This window comes from Takifugu rubripes, chromosome 10, assembly GCF_901000725.2.
Source record: "Takifugu rubripes chromosome 10, fTakRub1.2, whole genome shotgun sequence".
In the NCBI taxonomy this organism is placed as follows: domain Eukaryota; kingdom Metazoa; phylum Chordata; class Actinopteri; order Tetraodontiformes; family Tetraodontidae; genus Takifugu; species Takifugu rubripes.
Genome location: NC_042294.1, coordinates 8,132,805 through 8,147,974, shown reverse-complemented (window position 1 = coordinate 8,147,974; position 15,170 = coordinate 8,132,805). Strand labels below are relative to the sequence as shown.

At 44.6% G+C, this 15,170-nt stretch overlaps 2 protein-coding genes across 3 annotated transcripts in view; one reads left to right on the top strand and one right to left on the bottom strand.

The window, feature by feature from the left end:
- Nucleotides 1-632: 632 nt before the first annotated feature.
- gimap4 (GTPase IMAP family member 4) lies at nucleotides 633-2,756 on the top strand. The gene is made up of 2 exons (XM_003968050.3): nucleotides 633-781; nucleotides 1,247-2,756. Exons 1-2 carry the CDS (start codon nucleotides 754-756, stop codon nucleotides 2,011-2,013), a joined length of 795 nt encoding a protein of 264 aa, XP_003968099.1. The 5' UTR covers nucleotides 633-753; the 3' UTR covers nucleotides 2,014-2,756.
- Nucleotides 2,757-3,310: 554 nt separating this feature from the next.
- plxdc2b (plexin domain containing 2b) overlaps nucleotides 3,311-15,170 on the bottom strand; it is a 42,946-nt gene continuing 31,086 nt past the window's right edge. Inside the window, exons 9-15 of one of the 2 annotated variants that reach the window (XM_011607987.2) lie at nucleotides 12,529-12,624; nucleotides 12,327-12,408; nucleotides 10,322-10,382; nucleotides 10,108-10,255; nucleotides 7,881-7,919; nucleotides 5,771-5,937; nucleotides 3,311-5,441 (exon numbers count right to left, since the gene is read on the bottom strand). In XM_011607987.2, coding sequence (XP_011606289.1) covers nucleotides 5,322-5,441; nucleotides 5,771-5,937; nucleotides 7,881-7,919; nucleotides 10,108-10,255; nucleotides 10,322-10,382; nucleotides 12,327-12,408; nucleotides 12,529-12,624 — 713 coding nt within the window. In that variant the 3' untranslated portion in view covers nucleotides 3,311-5,321. The remainder of the gene's footprint in view (nucleotides 5,442-5,770; nucleotides 5,938-7,880; nucleotides 7,920-10,107; nucleotides 10,256-10,321; nucleotides 10,383-12,326; nucleotides 12,409-12,528; nucleotides 12,625-15,170) is intronic. The other variant, XM_011607988.2, reaches the window with a different exon arrangement.

Sequence of the window (15,170 nt, the reverse complement as noted above, 5' to 3'; positions counted from 1 at the left end):
AATGTAACTATTTTTGATTTATTTTATACAATCATAATGATTAAAAATAGGGCATTTTTTTACATTTTGTTAGGTTTTATTATGTTTAACAGATCATGCATATACAATATATACATGATTTTTCTATTTAGACATCAATAGTAGCATTTTCACTCATTGTTATAGGAAACAATACAACAAACAGGCAGACAGAGACACAGTTTCTATGGAGACCAAACTTAAGATGAAGATTTGTTAAAACCTTCCTCTTTGAAAAAGCTAATAGTACAGTAATTCTGATGTTTCAGTTATTATTCTAGTCAGACTAATTATCATATTTGGGGGTCGTCTAATTATTAGGTTAACATCTTAGTCATGCTGCTATAGGCCGAGGGGCCGGGGTCCAGAAACATGAACATGATCTTCTCTCTCCCCTCCTCTCCTCTCCTCTCCTCTCCTCTCCTCTCCTCTCCTCTCCTCTCCTCTCCTCTCCTCTCCTCTCCTCCTGTCCTGATTGATTGATTGATTGATTGATTGATTGATTGATGTGGACTGTTTTAGTTGTTTTTTTATTGAAATGATCGGAAGTGATCCGGAAGTGAGCAGACTTTTATTTGGCCATTTAAGCGTATTTCCGGTTGTGGTTTGGCGCCACCGGAAGTGTGGGTAGAACATTCCCACTAGCTTGTCACTTCAGGTAGGAGGAAGTCCTCCAAATTGTCTCTCAAAGACACGCAATATCAGAATAAAACCACAAATCCAGGATAATAGAACATGGACAACAAAACACTTCAGACGACCGGTAAGTGGTAACGTTTGGTGCGGCTTTATGGGTGTCTCGTCCGCTTTCGATCTGTCAAACGGGGAGATTCCGTTCTTATAAAAATTAGCTTTAAGTTAGCGAACTGTTTCCAAGATGACGTCAAACATTTCCTCTAAACCGGGACGTGACACGTTTTCGTGGCAGAACCCGGAAAAGTAAACTACCTTTCAGGATTTGGAAACTTGCGTCGCATGTTAATAGATACTAAGGGATTAAGTAACTATTACAATCATGAAAGTGATCACTGGATCACTTAGTAACATGAAGTAACTCGGTACACTTTTATTTCACGTCTGTTTTACTAGTTTAGTAACTCATCCGTAAATTCCTGCTCTTCAGTCAACCGTGGAAAATATAATGATCACACTAGTGATCCTAACTGGTGTGTAGATCTGCCTTTATGCATGTGATCGTAAATTTAATGTGTCGAACTTGTGCTTGCAGCTGGGGATGCTGCTGTACCCGATGGGGAGACCCGGACGGTCACAAGTGCTCCGAACTTTCTCCCTGAGGTCCGCCTGGTGATGCTGGGCTGGAGGTGGCCCGGGAAGAGCCTGACTGGCAACACCATTATCGGCCGAGAGGAGTTCCGCTTGGAGCGAGCGGCCGAATTCTGCGTGACGAGGCAGTCGGAGGTTCAGGGGCGGCAGGTGACGGTTGTGGACACCCCAGGATGGTTCTCGGTCCAGGACACGCCTCTGGAATATAAGCAGGAGCTAGTAAGGGGGGCTTCTCTTTGTCCTCCAGGACCACATGCCTTTTTACTGGTCGTCCCCGTGGGCATGTTCACGGACGTGGACCGCGCTCGCATCGAGGAGCACGTCAGTCTTTTTGGGGAGCGCGTGTGGAAGCACACCATCGTCGTCTTCAACTGGGCGGATGTGTTGGCGAAAATCTCAATCGAGAGGTACATCCGCCGGGAGGGGAAGGAGCTCCAGTGGGTGCTGGAGAAGTGTCAGCGCCGGTATTTTGTGATAAACAACTGCATATTCGGGGAAAACCCGCAGGTGGAGCACCTGTTGGAGAGGGTGGAAAAGATGGTTGCAGAGGAGGGGGGGTACTACATCCCGGAGGTGGAGGGGGAGAAGAAACCCTTGGATGAGAACCAGAATCCTGCCAGGGATGTACGGGAGCTGGGGGCCCGGCCCAAGCAGAACTCTAGGCCGGGCTTGACCCAGGCCATGGAGGTGGAGACACTCCCCACTCAGTGACGCAGTCGTCAGGGCTGGCCAGGGAGGAAGGTCAACTATGATGACCTTTGTAAGGGACGGTTCTGCTATTGTGTGCTATGAATTTGAGATGGGTGGTTATTTTATCTGTTTTCAAACTTTTCCAAGTTCCCTCCAGCTCTGTTAGGATTAAGAGCCTCTTTATTCTTTCTGATCTTATAAGTGTGTGAACTGACACGGATCAGCTACCACACGGATCACCAGAACCGCCCGACGGCGCTATTCTAACACTGTCAAGTGGTTTCGTTAAAGCACTTCAATCCGGAGCCATAATGTCACTCTGTCTGGTTCTGGGTCAGTAACGGGAGACTGTCCTGCACTGATGGCGTATTTATGAACTAACTGTCTTTTTATTTATTTGTCCAATTAGACTCGTGACTGCATTTTTAGTTCATTTCTAATGAAGCAGCATCATTGGTTTTGTTGAATGTTATGGTAACTTTTCCTTTAAAGATTTTGACTTCTCTGGCACAATCTTTAAATAAACCTAACTATACATTCAGGATCTTAAGGGTTTTCCATATGGCAAATTTGAAGTGAAAACAAAGATGAAGCAATGTTATGTAACTGTTAAAGTTGTGCCTTCGTTTGACGATCTTTGCGACCAAATTGTTGTCCTTGTAAAGTTTCTTACTCTATGTACACTTGTGAAATGTCTTGAATTGTTATTGATTTTCAATCTGTTGCCTGTTACATTAAAAAAAAAAATCACTTCTCCCTTGAAATTCAGATTTTATTTCCTGTATAGAGGGAAAATATAAACCCTTGAAAAAGAACATATTTTCACGGATTAATAAATAGATCCTGCAATGGCATGAGAAATATTTGCTGAAACGAGACAAAGCACAATTTCACCCCATTTTAACACCAAATCGCGGAACCACCTTCGCGCTATTTGCTGCCATCTGGCGGTGGCGTTTCAGTTTAAATCAAGTCGGATTTTTTTTTAGCTGCTGTCAAAACGAGGAAGCTTTCCATATAACACTTTAGAATGACGTGGACGCACCAGGCATCGTCTGACCATTGAAAATCAGGGATTTAATATCTAAGGGGTCAGACGGTCTCTTGTCACAGTGTGTGTGCAGTTCCCAAATCTCCCCGCTAGATGGCAGTGAAACGCCGTGTCAAGTGAATCTAAAGAGTGAAGCAGGAAAGAAATATTTATTCGGTTGCTTTGGTTTGCTTCTGAAACCTTTTGTCTCTGAAGCTTTATTTCTCTCATTCACCGAGTTTTAGATCGCCGATGGTGACAAAAACAGCAATTGCTATTCAAATCATCTCATTTAACGTGATTTTATTTCAAAAGTAACCAAAAACAACAGCAGGTACAGAAATCGCACACAGATGATATTTGGGGATATCTGTGTTTTCAGGAGAAAAAAAGAAATAAAACAAAGGTCTCTTTTACATGTACTGTCACTATCTTGGTGTTAATATCGCAAAACCTAAATTCTAATCTTTAAAGGTGAAGATTAAGATGTTATTCCTGGTTCGTCTTTTTGAAACACTCAGTGACGTCAACAACTGATGTAAGGTTAAACCCCGCTCCTTGGTGGTGCACAGTCTTATGTTTTTATCCTACAAATCATTAAAAATAACAAAGATAACTGGGAAAGGTTTGAAAAGGTTGCAGACCGTGCAGTCGGGTATTGTGCAGTTCTGCCGTTTGTCCACGAGGTGGCGACAAATACCTTCCGTTCTGTGACGCGTCTTTGTCATTGCTGCGTTCGCGTACAGCTGGAAATGTGACAATACTGTACGTACAGTCAAGGTTGTGCTGATGTGAACAAATTAAGAATTAATGGCATCCTTTCATTGTGACTGTTGAAACTGGACATTAGAGGTTTGATTGTTTAGAATTCACTGCTAAAATAAGCAACAAAAACAATGTTTTATTTAGGAACTGATCAGAATAAATGGTTACAAGATCTTGAATACACAATAAAAGTAGCCTCGGGACAATTTTAGATCAGTTACTAAGCAAAATCAAACGTATATTGTGACAGGATTTGCTAACACTTTCCCAGGTTTTGATCTCAGATTTAAGTGTTTAGATGTGGGGACGGGGCTTAGATCTATCAAACTATTGGAATTTATAACTCAAAGGTCACGTGTACCTCTGTAGCTCAGGTATTGATTAGTCTTTGGTCTTCATGCAAAGTCTACAAGGTGTGGCATCAAAAAAAAATCTGATTGTTTTGGAAATGACGGCATCGATATTGCACATTTTCTGTCTAATTCCAGGGTTTATTTGATTCTGACTACAATCATTGGCGCAAAGACACGAATGAATGAGCGTGTGAATTAGGCTGATTAGCTTCACGTTTGAGTAAAAAAATAGAGGGGAAAAAAGGCCACTCATAACAATTATGCAACAGACATTAACCATGGGTTACCTGAATCCGTAGATGATTTATGGTGGGAATATTTAATGGTGGGGAAATACTGCAAGAGGAAATCTGATGAGAAAATCAAGGAAAACTCCACCCACTCAGTGTGCGCGCGCGTGTGTGCGCGCTTTCCGGCTCACAAAAATCCGATTCAACTCCGAGCCCGCTCAAATAGGCAGCCGGTCACACTGCAGGCTGCTCTCTGCATGAACACACAGTACCTATAGAAAATATAATATACACACTCACAAGCACCTGTCTTGTCATTCTGCATTGGAACCACATGAGCAAAAATAAAAAATATGCATGGAAAAGAAATGTGCAAACTCTAATCAGGTACAAAAACAGCACAGCTTAAAAAGAAAAGGCTTAAAATGGATTTTGAGAAATCAAGATTGTGCCCGTCACCCTTACAGAGAAGCCCGCAGGTTCTTTTTATCCCCAGAAACAAAACGGGAGCGCCGCGGCCTCCTGGAAAACTCAAAGCCTGTGATGGGACAGAGGAGCAGCAGCCAGGGTCTGTACACATGTGCCGATGCCTCTGGAAAACACGCTGATCGGGGGGGCTGATGGATACAAGGAGGCCTACACAGGACAACCCACCGACCAGAGTGGAAACACCTCTTCACATCTTCTGGATTGTTTTGGAAAATAGATCATATAATTCCCCCCACCCACCCAAATCCAGCCCCGGCAGCTGGATTCGAAGCATCCACGATGTTCCCGGCCTCTGGTCCCGCTTTGTCAGTTTGGGATCAGGACTTCGTGGCTTGGTCCAGTCAGAAAGGGCCGACTTCCGTCCGAACGTGGCGCCGAGCTCATCCTAAAGGTCCCTGCTGGGAGGCAGCAGGAGGGAGGAGGTGGACGAGGGTCGGGGATACTGGCGCCCCCCCTCTTCCCTCAGCACTGCTCTGACTCGATGAAGCCCTCCTTCTCCTGGCCCACTGGCTCAACCTCTGCGTAAGCGGGGTGACCTGAACCCCGGCGGAACTTCATGGCGGGCCACCTGCTGGGGCGTCTCTGTAGAGGACACGCGGGGACGATGCGTTCAGTGACAGTCACGTAATAATTAATGTATAGAGCATGCGTCTTTAGGCTGGAAAACCTCAAAGGAAATTGCTTTGATCAGAAAATGCAGCTTTGCTTTTGATTCCGACCTTAATAAGAACGACCTTGAACAGCAGCACACAAACAACCTCCATCCCCACCCCCCCCCCCCCCCACCCCTTTCCCCCACAATGCATATTTATAAGTCCTGGTTTCGAGACATAAAGCAAACAGTGAAATGGCCCGGGACGATAAACGGTCCGAGTAGAAACGGATCGAATGGGCTGATATTTGGATCTCACCTCGATGAGGAAGAGGCTAGCCGCAGAGGTCGGATGGTGGTAGACGTAAACGGTGACCAGCACGCCGGCGGCAATGATGAGCGTCACCAAGAGGATGCCGAGGATCAGCCCGATGTGCAGAGGGTGTGTACCCGGCATCCTGTCCACGGCGCTGTTTGCAGGCATCACTGAAACACACACACACACACACACACACACACACACACACACACACACACACACACACACACACCAACCAGCTATGAGCCAATCCTAGCACATTTAAATAAATTGACTGCAGTTCCTCTGATGACCACAAGGGGACAATCGCCCTTCATCTATTAAACCTTATGAGGCCTGGACATAAATTATGTTGGTTTTGAACAAGACAATGAACAAGGGGGAGGAGGAGGGTGACACTTTCACTGCTGATATTTGCTTCAGCAGCTTATGCATGTTAACTACAGATTTCTGTAGCATTTTGCCTCAGACCAACATCAGCAATGACTCTGATAAGAGGCAAACTGGGCTGTACATCCTGATAACAGCTCAATCAAAGCGAGGCGTTACACGAGGACGACAGAATAATCGTGCCCTTCAGTGAGACTCCGAGTCCTCTCTTTAAAAGTCACTGATATTTTTCATTTGGGAAGACATGACTTTCACACACCAAACAGAAGTTTCACCAGCAATTCAGCTGAACAATAAAAGTGTCAAAAGAAACTAATGATGTGTTTGTGGATACATGATGCCCTCATCATCTGCCTCCCTCCACATCACCCACAAGTATCTTTTCAACACCGCCATGGGTGTGATTCTCTTCCCTGAGCTCCAATCAGATTGTAATTAGCTGTGGTGGCTGCTGTCGGCCCTGGCAGGCAACCAGCCTCTCTCCCAGCTCTCATTGATTCCCAGCCCACAGAACAACCAGGCGGTAATCAAACCCATCCGCTGTGCGTGGTCAGCTGCTGCCAGCGTGCGGTTGCGTAAGTCTGAGTGACCATTATGTGTTCTCCTAAACTGGAGGCTGTGGTTGGCTGCTAATGGCTTCGCATTTAACAGACAAAAAGCTCTGTTTGTTTTCATTATTCAATTTTTCTGTTGGAGGGCTGTAAATGTAGCTTTTTAAATTCAGCTGCATTTACAAAGCTCAAAGGTTTAACAAATAAACAATCAATTTTTAAAAAACAAAAACATGACAGCTCGTTGTAGTATTGCTAAAAGCTAACAGAATGCTATCTGAGGCAGGTCTGGACTGGTCCCTGTAAACTGCAGCTTCACTTTACTGGTCATGTTGGCACGGGGCTGCACACCAGTTTATTTCCCATTAGGCAACATTAACCTAAGAATATAAAAACATGTAGATGGAGAAGATGGAGAAATACACCCTTGCTGGATACAGGATTGGGGCAGGAAGAAGATAAGTAGCAACAGTCAGATTCGGCCATGTTCACGGTTCTCATTAGTGACACCTGGCGGCAGACATAAGTAATGCAGGCACGATCTTACGCTTGGTGGTTTAAATGGTGGTAATTGTGGCGGTAATACTTCAATTCTAAAACAAATACTGTATTTTGATAAATTAAAATGAATACATCATTATACATGCAATTGTGGTGTTGTTTCCAGTCTAAATCGTGCACATACAACAGCTACACAAGTGAGTCGTCGGCATGCTAACAAAGATCTACTCTCGGGAATAGACTAGCAACTGATAAAATCTCCCAACTAATGATACAGATTTCGATTATTTTCCTGTCTACTGCAGCTGAAAGAGTGATATTATAAAAACACTCATGTATAAAGTCTGGACGCAGAAACTGGAGCTTTATTAGCATCTTTTATGCGTTAGCACTGGTCCCATGAGCCAACCCAGACAGGCAGCAGAGCTCTCACACAACAATGAAAATACATAATTTTCTGAGAAAAGGTCCAACGGGACCAACAGAAATCCTGCCAAGCTGCAAAGCTTAGCATTGACACCAGCGCTTAATCCTTATCTCACACTCCTAACCAACAATACAGGCAGAGCACAGCTGTAATTCACAATTAGACACAAGCCTTGAACATTTTAAACTTAAAACATCAAGTTTTTACTAAACAGGGGAGACTAATGGAATGGGCCGCCTACCCTGGTTGTCTCTGAGATGTAGGGCGATCTTGGTGTCGTCTGTGAGGAGACAAAGCAGAGATGTGTCAGACACAGTAATCAATATTTCTCTTTGTAGTTTGTTTTTGAGTCTCTGACAATATAAATACCTCTCCAAAGGCCTAAATGAGACATGAGGGTTTCCATCATTAGCTGCTGCTTTGCTTCCAAAGTAGAATTTACTACACTAAAGATCTGATTAAAAATTGATGCTTTGGATATAATGATGCAGGCTGCATAATTTAATATGTTAACGCTGTCTAGAGTTAATTGCACGTGAAATATGGAAATGCAGCGTGACCCATTTCTACTAAGAACAGCAGACTTTTAAACACACCATAGGGTTCATTTTATGTAGATGAGGGACACACACACCCCAGAATCATTTCAGTGATTGCAGACAGCCACGTTTTGGTGTCTGGAATTCATTATTAAAGACAATGGTATTGAATAGTTTCATATATGAGCAGCGGAGATGGTTGAAGGACTCATCTGGCCTGGTTTATTTCCATATGCTGGCATTTCCATGGCAATGGCACTGAGATGAAGGGCTGCATTCGCCATTTGAAAAATTGCTGAAATCACTTGTGATCATTAACTGTCGCGCTGGTTCTATATTTATTCCCCGTCTTTCTGCAGGGGAGACACGAAATTAAGGATTTATTATGAAGGAAAGATGCTGGACAGTGATGTGCTCTTGATGTCTTCTCCAGTCGAGTGTGTGTCAATGCTGGAACATGTTATAAAGGGTTCTGAGTGGTCGATACGTTACTGGTATATAAATAAAGTCCATTTAGCAGAGTTTGACATGTTGGTGCTGACTTGAGCTTTGCATTAACAGGGAGGAAGCAGAGGAAAAAGAAATGGTGTCCTAGAACTAGCATCCTAGCCTAGAACTAAAAGAGCATCGGACACTATAGCCTGTCATCCTGCTGCAGGTCTCAGCTACCCAGAATGCTCTCTGTTCTGACCTTTCACCTCTCTAGCTGATCACACAGGTGAGAATCAGAAATGGAGAAGAGTCCATGCTACGTAAAAGAATATGTAGCAGTTTTCACGATAGTTTCCTTTTTAAATCCAGCTCTGCTGAACATTCTTTGTGGGAATTAAGTGATGATAATCCAGATTGAAGTCTGGTAAATTCTTAAACAAAGGATGTGTACCAAAGAGTGGAATAATTTACAGATGCTGCACTCAGTCAATTTAAAAGCCCATCACAGTCAGTTTTCTCTGAAAACAGACCTAAATGTGTTTTATGGCAACTCTGATGGCAAAGAAATCGTCAAATCACCAGTTCTAATCTAAATAAACCAGCCAAACAAGCTGGTTTCCCTATTGTTTTTCAAATCCAGGTAAATTCATAACCTGTAGATTTATCTCCCAGTTTTATCTTTTCATACTGTCAACGAGCAAAGGAGCACATTCGGCTTAAACATTTACACCCGGAGCAACACGTCAAAGACGCCTCTCGTTCGATTTACGATGGACAATAAAGATCGTCGGAGGTATCATTCTGATACAAGACAACAATAAAACCACTGAATGATCGTCAGGACCCGAGTGTGTTGATCACCAGGAGGCAAACAGCCCACATGGTTTAAAGCACGTATGTTATATTAAGGATTAATGCAATTACTGCCAAACTTAAATGCCTGGCGGCGTTCTCATTGGCCTGTGACCGAAGATGATGTCAGAAAGGGCTATTTCTTTCACCTGTAAATATTATCTAATAAAGTAAAATCCATGTTTCTTTTTCTTAATCTTAATTTAGGCGTTTGCACGCGGATAGAGAAGGAGTTAAAAGGAGTTTTTAAAACCTCAATATCTTCATCCACTTGGGCAATTTCCACTAAATCTGTAAATGATTGTCAAGTCACGTCCCTCCAGGGCTCTAATCTATTTTCCTACTTTTATATTCATCCTCCAGGATGGGAAATTAGTGGCCTTCACAGCCAAACACTGAAGGCTAACATTCACATTAACCTGAACTCTGGGTTTGTGCAGGAATAAAAGATTTGTGATAAGCGCACAAACGTGAGCGCTAGTCTTTCTGCACTGCTCCACGAGTGGAATGAATTTCCTTTTTATGGAAGTGGACCAGCATTTGTGACATTTCCTCTCGTTCGTTCAACGGAAGCGGGAGAACGATGTAGCATCAACCTGGAGGAAGAAGCTAGTCTGAGATCTGGATGCAGGTTTTCTACCGAACCTTCAGTGGGGAGACTGGTGGGAGGGTGGGAGGTGGAGGGCAGGTCTCTGCCTGCAGTGACCTCCCTGGACCTGGGCGTGGTTTTGGCGGCGGTGGTGACGGGGTAGAGGACCGTGGTGTCAGGGACGTCGCACATCTTGTCCTTCGTCTGCAACATGAGACAAGTGGTCAGGAAGAAGATGAGGGAAGGGGAGCCGAGCAGATCCAGACACACCTCATCTGGACAGCTGTTGTCCACCCAGTCCTGCCGGTGACGGTCGAAGCCGCTGGAACATCTGCAGAGATGAGAAACACAGGATGGTTTAAAGGCATTTTAAATTCAGAGACGGCAGCTCAGGCTGCATGAGGACAGAGCGTCTGAGGGGGAATTCAAGCGGTCACAGCTCCTCATGATAAGGCTGCTGTATCACGCTCTAAGATTTCCAATAACCCCAAGAGGAAGACGGCGCTGAGATGAGGCAAATGCTAATCCTTTACGCTGTAAATGGATCAAAATGACTTCCTGCCTGTTGGGGAACTCGCCATCAGCCTGTCACGGTTGTTAGATGGCGCTCATGCTGTGCAAGTTTAACTGAGGAGCTGAGAGGCGTTTTTTCAGCACATGTACGACATGTGCAGGCTGATACAATTTTGAGCAGTAGTGGTCAGTTTCATCCTTCTGCTTCTGTGGTCATCCCACTGCTTTAGTTCTCAGCTCATCTGGTCGACCAGGCCAGACAGATTCTTCTGCTTAATCCTCCACTTTTCTCCAGCTCATCTCCCCAGAAGAGAGCCAATATATCTGAGTGGAACAAGGCATGAGTTCAGACCTCCCTCACACTCTGTGAACCCAGCGAGCAGAAACAAGAAGTGACGCATTTAATGGCCAAACGGTACAAAATAACTTCCACTTTCTAGAATGAAATCAAAGAAAGACTGGTATTTGGTATTTAAAATGGCAGAAAGTGGAGCATTTTAACTGCATTTTTAGGCAAAAGCCTCTTTATAATGAACATTATGTGAGTTATTACTGATTCTGTTAAAGTGAGGACTGTTGCGCATCAAAATTTGCTGAATCGACCTGCAGGGTTCACGCAGAATTTTGCTTAAACTGAAGATAAAAAGCTCATCCTTGGCCCTTTCTCACAGTTGAGAAAAGAAACAAATGTAATATATCTAATGGGTAATTTAATGGCAGCATTAGATTTATGACAAAGACATTAAATATTCATCTCTCCAGATCCATTAATTAATTATATTTAAAATTGTTTTTGTGTGCTGCAGTAAAAAAAGGCACATCTGTATTTCCTCTGGGACCTAAGTTATTAACCTCCAGCACCATAACAACAACAAACAAGTCAATGTCAGCAGGAACTGAGCATATGAGAGGCGTCATGCTCATACTGGCAGATTTACTGCCAGAAAACGTCATTAGGGTTGCTCTCTCTTCTCTGCCAGCACCTTTCATTAACCCTGCAGTCGACCAGGCTGCTACTGGTTTTAATGAGCGTGAGTTTCAGCCGTGTTTTCAGAGGAAGTGGCTCAGAATCCCAAGGGCAGAGCGGGGCTGAATGGTCAGACATTAACACAGTTAGGAAGCTTATTAAAATGCAGCTTAATGTGATTATTGCTGTGGGTGTACAATATCTCGCTGAGGCTGGGAGGAAGCTCGCTTCAGGGCTAAATTACTCGAACTGTGCAGAGCAGAGGGGCCTCAAATCCAAAGAACAAAGCTAAGCGGATAAAAGTGCTGCACATTTCTGTCTTTTACTCAAACTCATGACTCAACAAACAATGAGGTTAAAACGAGCGAGCAGATTAATATTTGCCGATCGAGCCACTGACGGCCTCGACGGCGACCTCTGTCAAATGTTCCCGTTGTGCTGCTGGTGGAGTTTCAGCACGGATCCCAGTTAAGCTGGGAGCAACACACGCTTCCTTTAACAGCTCAAACACTTACTGAAGCCAGAGGCAAAAGAGGGATGGGAAGGGCGATCGATGGAGCGGCAGCTTTCATTAGTTTTATAAATAATATTACTATGCAAATATTCCCAAGGATTTGGTTCCTGATGGGGAACTCTGGCTAATATAGTCATTTAAGAGACATTAAGTTGGACAGAAAATAACTGAGTTAATCTGCACGCTGGGAAATTGGATGCATTCTGCTCCACCAAGGACTTTGAATGTTGTGAGTGGAGGAGTGTGATGAGTCGGGAGTCTTTGGAGAGTTAACATGCCACCTGTTGAGCCGATGGCACCAGCTACAGTTGAAGTTGATCTGGGAGGAGACGCAGGAGCTGCAGCTGATGAACTGGAGACAGGCTGTGGAGGTGAAGAGAAGCCTTAACGATTCTGAAGCAGCGAAAAGCAGCTAAGACCATCTACCAAACCGCACTTATCCAGAAACCTGCATGCACGGAGATTGTTGCAATCAAGTCTTACTGGGTAGAGGCGTGATCTCCACAGCGGTGGAATTGGTGATCCTCGTCTTCGTCAGCTCCACGCGGTGGTACTCATAGATTGTCCTCCGCCTCACGTCTGTAGTTTAGACAAATGGCAAATAAAGTAAAAGAGTGGGAGAGTTTGTTACAAATCTTCATCCGACATATAAAAACTGGGACAAGTGGTCCCTGAAGAAAAGGGAAGCGAGCCCGAGGCAGAATGGGGTCGTAAATAATGCTACCACAGCACTTTATCGCCGCGTCCCCTTATGTCCCAGTGTCGGCACACGTTTGGGAAAGGATGATGCCATTTGCCCTGGGCGCTGGTATCAGTCAGGCCCTGAAAAGGCTGCCTTCTCAGTAATCCGCATCAGCTGGGGTAAGATGGAGTCATCGATTAGGCACATTCGGACTCATGTGGACCAGTGGAAAATAAATGCTTGATTTGGCCGTCTACGGGACTGCTGGAAGGGAAAAATGTTGCATTTTTGATTCGGTAGATTTGCTCGTCTCTGCTGGATCCAGGATGTAGGTTTCCTGCAGACCTGCCTCGTGTGATTAGTCACAGGGCGGCTGATCAAAGCAACAAACGCCAGCCCACTCGGTTTAACCTGAGAATAAAACTGCCCTTCCTCTACCCTCCTATGCTCCTGACTTCCTCTTGCCTCGGGGAAGAAGATTATCAGCTACCTAATGACGCGGTGGGAGACAGAGGAAGGTCGGATCTGCAGCTAGAGGCAGCTGCTGGGTGGGCAGGCTGCGGAGCCTTGCTGACCTCAGGTTTGTAGGTGGAAGGAAGTCACAAACAGGATCACTTACAGGCTGGTTTTAGCCACAACATAAACAATGGATACACAGCAGACGGGCAGAAAAGTACTCGCTTAATTTGAACCGTGTAAACATCTTTATACACCATTTCCTCTCAAGCGGAAACACGGCTTCAATAACTTTTAATAAGGCTGCTGTGTTTACACCAGCATTACTCTGAGATGGCCATTAAAAGTAAATCTAAATACAGGATTTTTCCGAAAATGGGCCGGACGGTTAGGAAGACGTGGTTAAAATGTGTCAGATGGTTGAACTCTAAACTATTGCAACAATAAATTAACCAGAATTAAGGTAAAATCATGTTGAAATCATGTTCTGTTTTTGTGTCCCTCTGCTGGAAGGCAGGATTATGCATTAGGCTATGAAAGGATAAATCTCCTGACTAATAAATGTGCAATCGCGCATTGTGAATGTAAATTAAAGCTCGGATCTTCACGTGTGCTTTTACCCAACTGCTTAATTACACACAGTGGCCACAGGACACCCATAAATCTCATCCCATCCCAGCGTCCTGCCGGATGGGCTGACCTGCCTGCAGGCAAAGTTCAAAGTGTTAAATTCATGGCAAAGCTGGAGCCGGTGGAAAAACTGGACAGATTTACCGTGGCTGCAGCGGGGAACATGGAGATTAAATTAATTGAGTTCAAACATTTAAGTTCAGCCTTCATTTGCATCTATTATGTCTCATTAAAGGGACCTGAAGAGTCCTTTGCACTGACAACAGCAGAGACTGAACATGAACCTGCACAATGCAAATATCTAAGGCTCAAGGCGGTTCATAAATGCACCATCACAGCAACATGTTTATAACTAGCCTAAACTAACTCACTCAGTAGTAACTACCTGACTAATGCGCATAACTAGCTGGCTGGCCAAAGACAAATAGAGCTTATTTTTTGCCTTTCCTGGTGGAATAAATAAACTCAGATGACCCGGGTCTTCGTGAGAGACTGCAATAGATTAGTCAGAGGAAATGTTGACATGGGTTGGATTTTATCTGCAATGTGAAGGAGGGCGAGGCGGGCAACGGTCCTGCAAGGATCCAGTTTGTGCCGGTTCATCTCTCCTCAAATCAAGCACCCATATAAACATTCCCGGTTTCTTTCAGGGCCGAAAAGCTGGGGAGATGGTTGAGAACAGATAAGCAGAATGGAGTCAGACTCGCGGAAGACGTGATGTTCTCAGTCGTTATCCATGTTTAACGCAACACTCCTCTTGATCTGCTCCCATTCATGATTACGTCACCACGTCCAAAAGGCAGCATGCAGGGGTTTCATCAGGCAGCGTCGGAGGCATCAGACAGCTCGCTTTATGAAGTCCAGGAGGAGCACTAACAGGTTCATGATACAATCGCTTGGTAACCATGACTGGGGGATTTAGCATAAAAGGAAAACAGGCTGTTGCATTGTGAAATACTGTTGTGCCTCCACAGAGCAGCTCTCTTCTTAAGCTAGTGATTAGTCGCCCATTTCTGCTTACAGATGTTGAATCAGAGGTGTGTTTGACACACATGCACATTTGGCTCAGGTCTTAAAGTAAACACATGGGGGAGACAGTTCAGGAGCTGGGCTCACAGCCCCGCCTGCTGCCTACTGAGAGAGCAGCAACAGGGTGGACGCTAAAGGAAACCAGATACTGAAACTCTGAAACAATGACCTCAGTCATTTTCCAAACAGTGACACAGGGGGAGGCAGGGAGGAGGGTTGGGAATCTCAGACAGCCACTAAAGGCAACTTCAACACCGAAATCAAAGAAAATCTCCATTCGTCTTCAAAAACAAACTTCCATTCGACGCCAACGTCGGGAAGGTTGTGA

What these genes read in the sequence shown, in the direction of transcription:
- gimap4 (XM_003968050.3), top strand. Translation starts at nt 754, where the DNA reads ATGGACAACAAAACACTTCAGACGACCG. An exon ending in CAAAACACTTCAGACGACCG is followed by an intron (nt 782 to 1,246) that starts GTAAGTGGTAAC and finishes TTGTGCTTGCAG; the next exon opens with CTGGGGATGCTGCTGTACCC.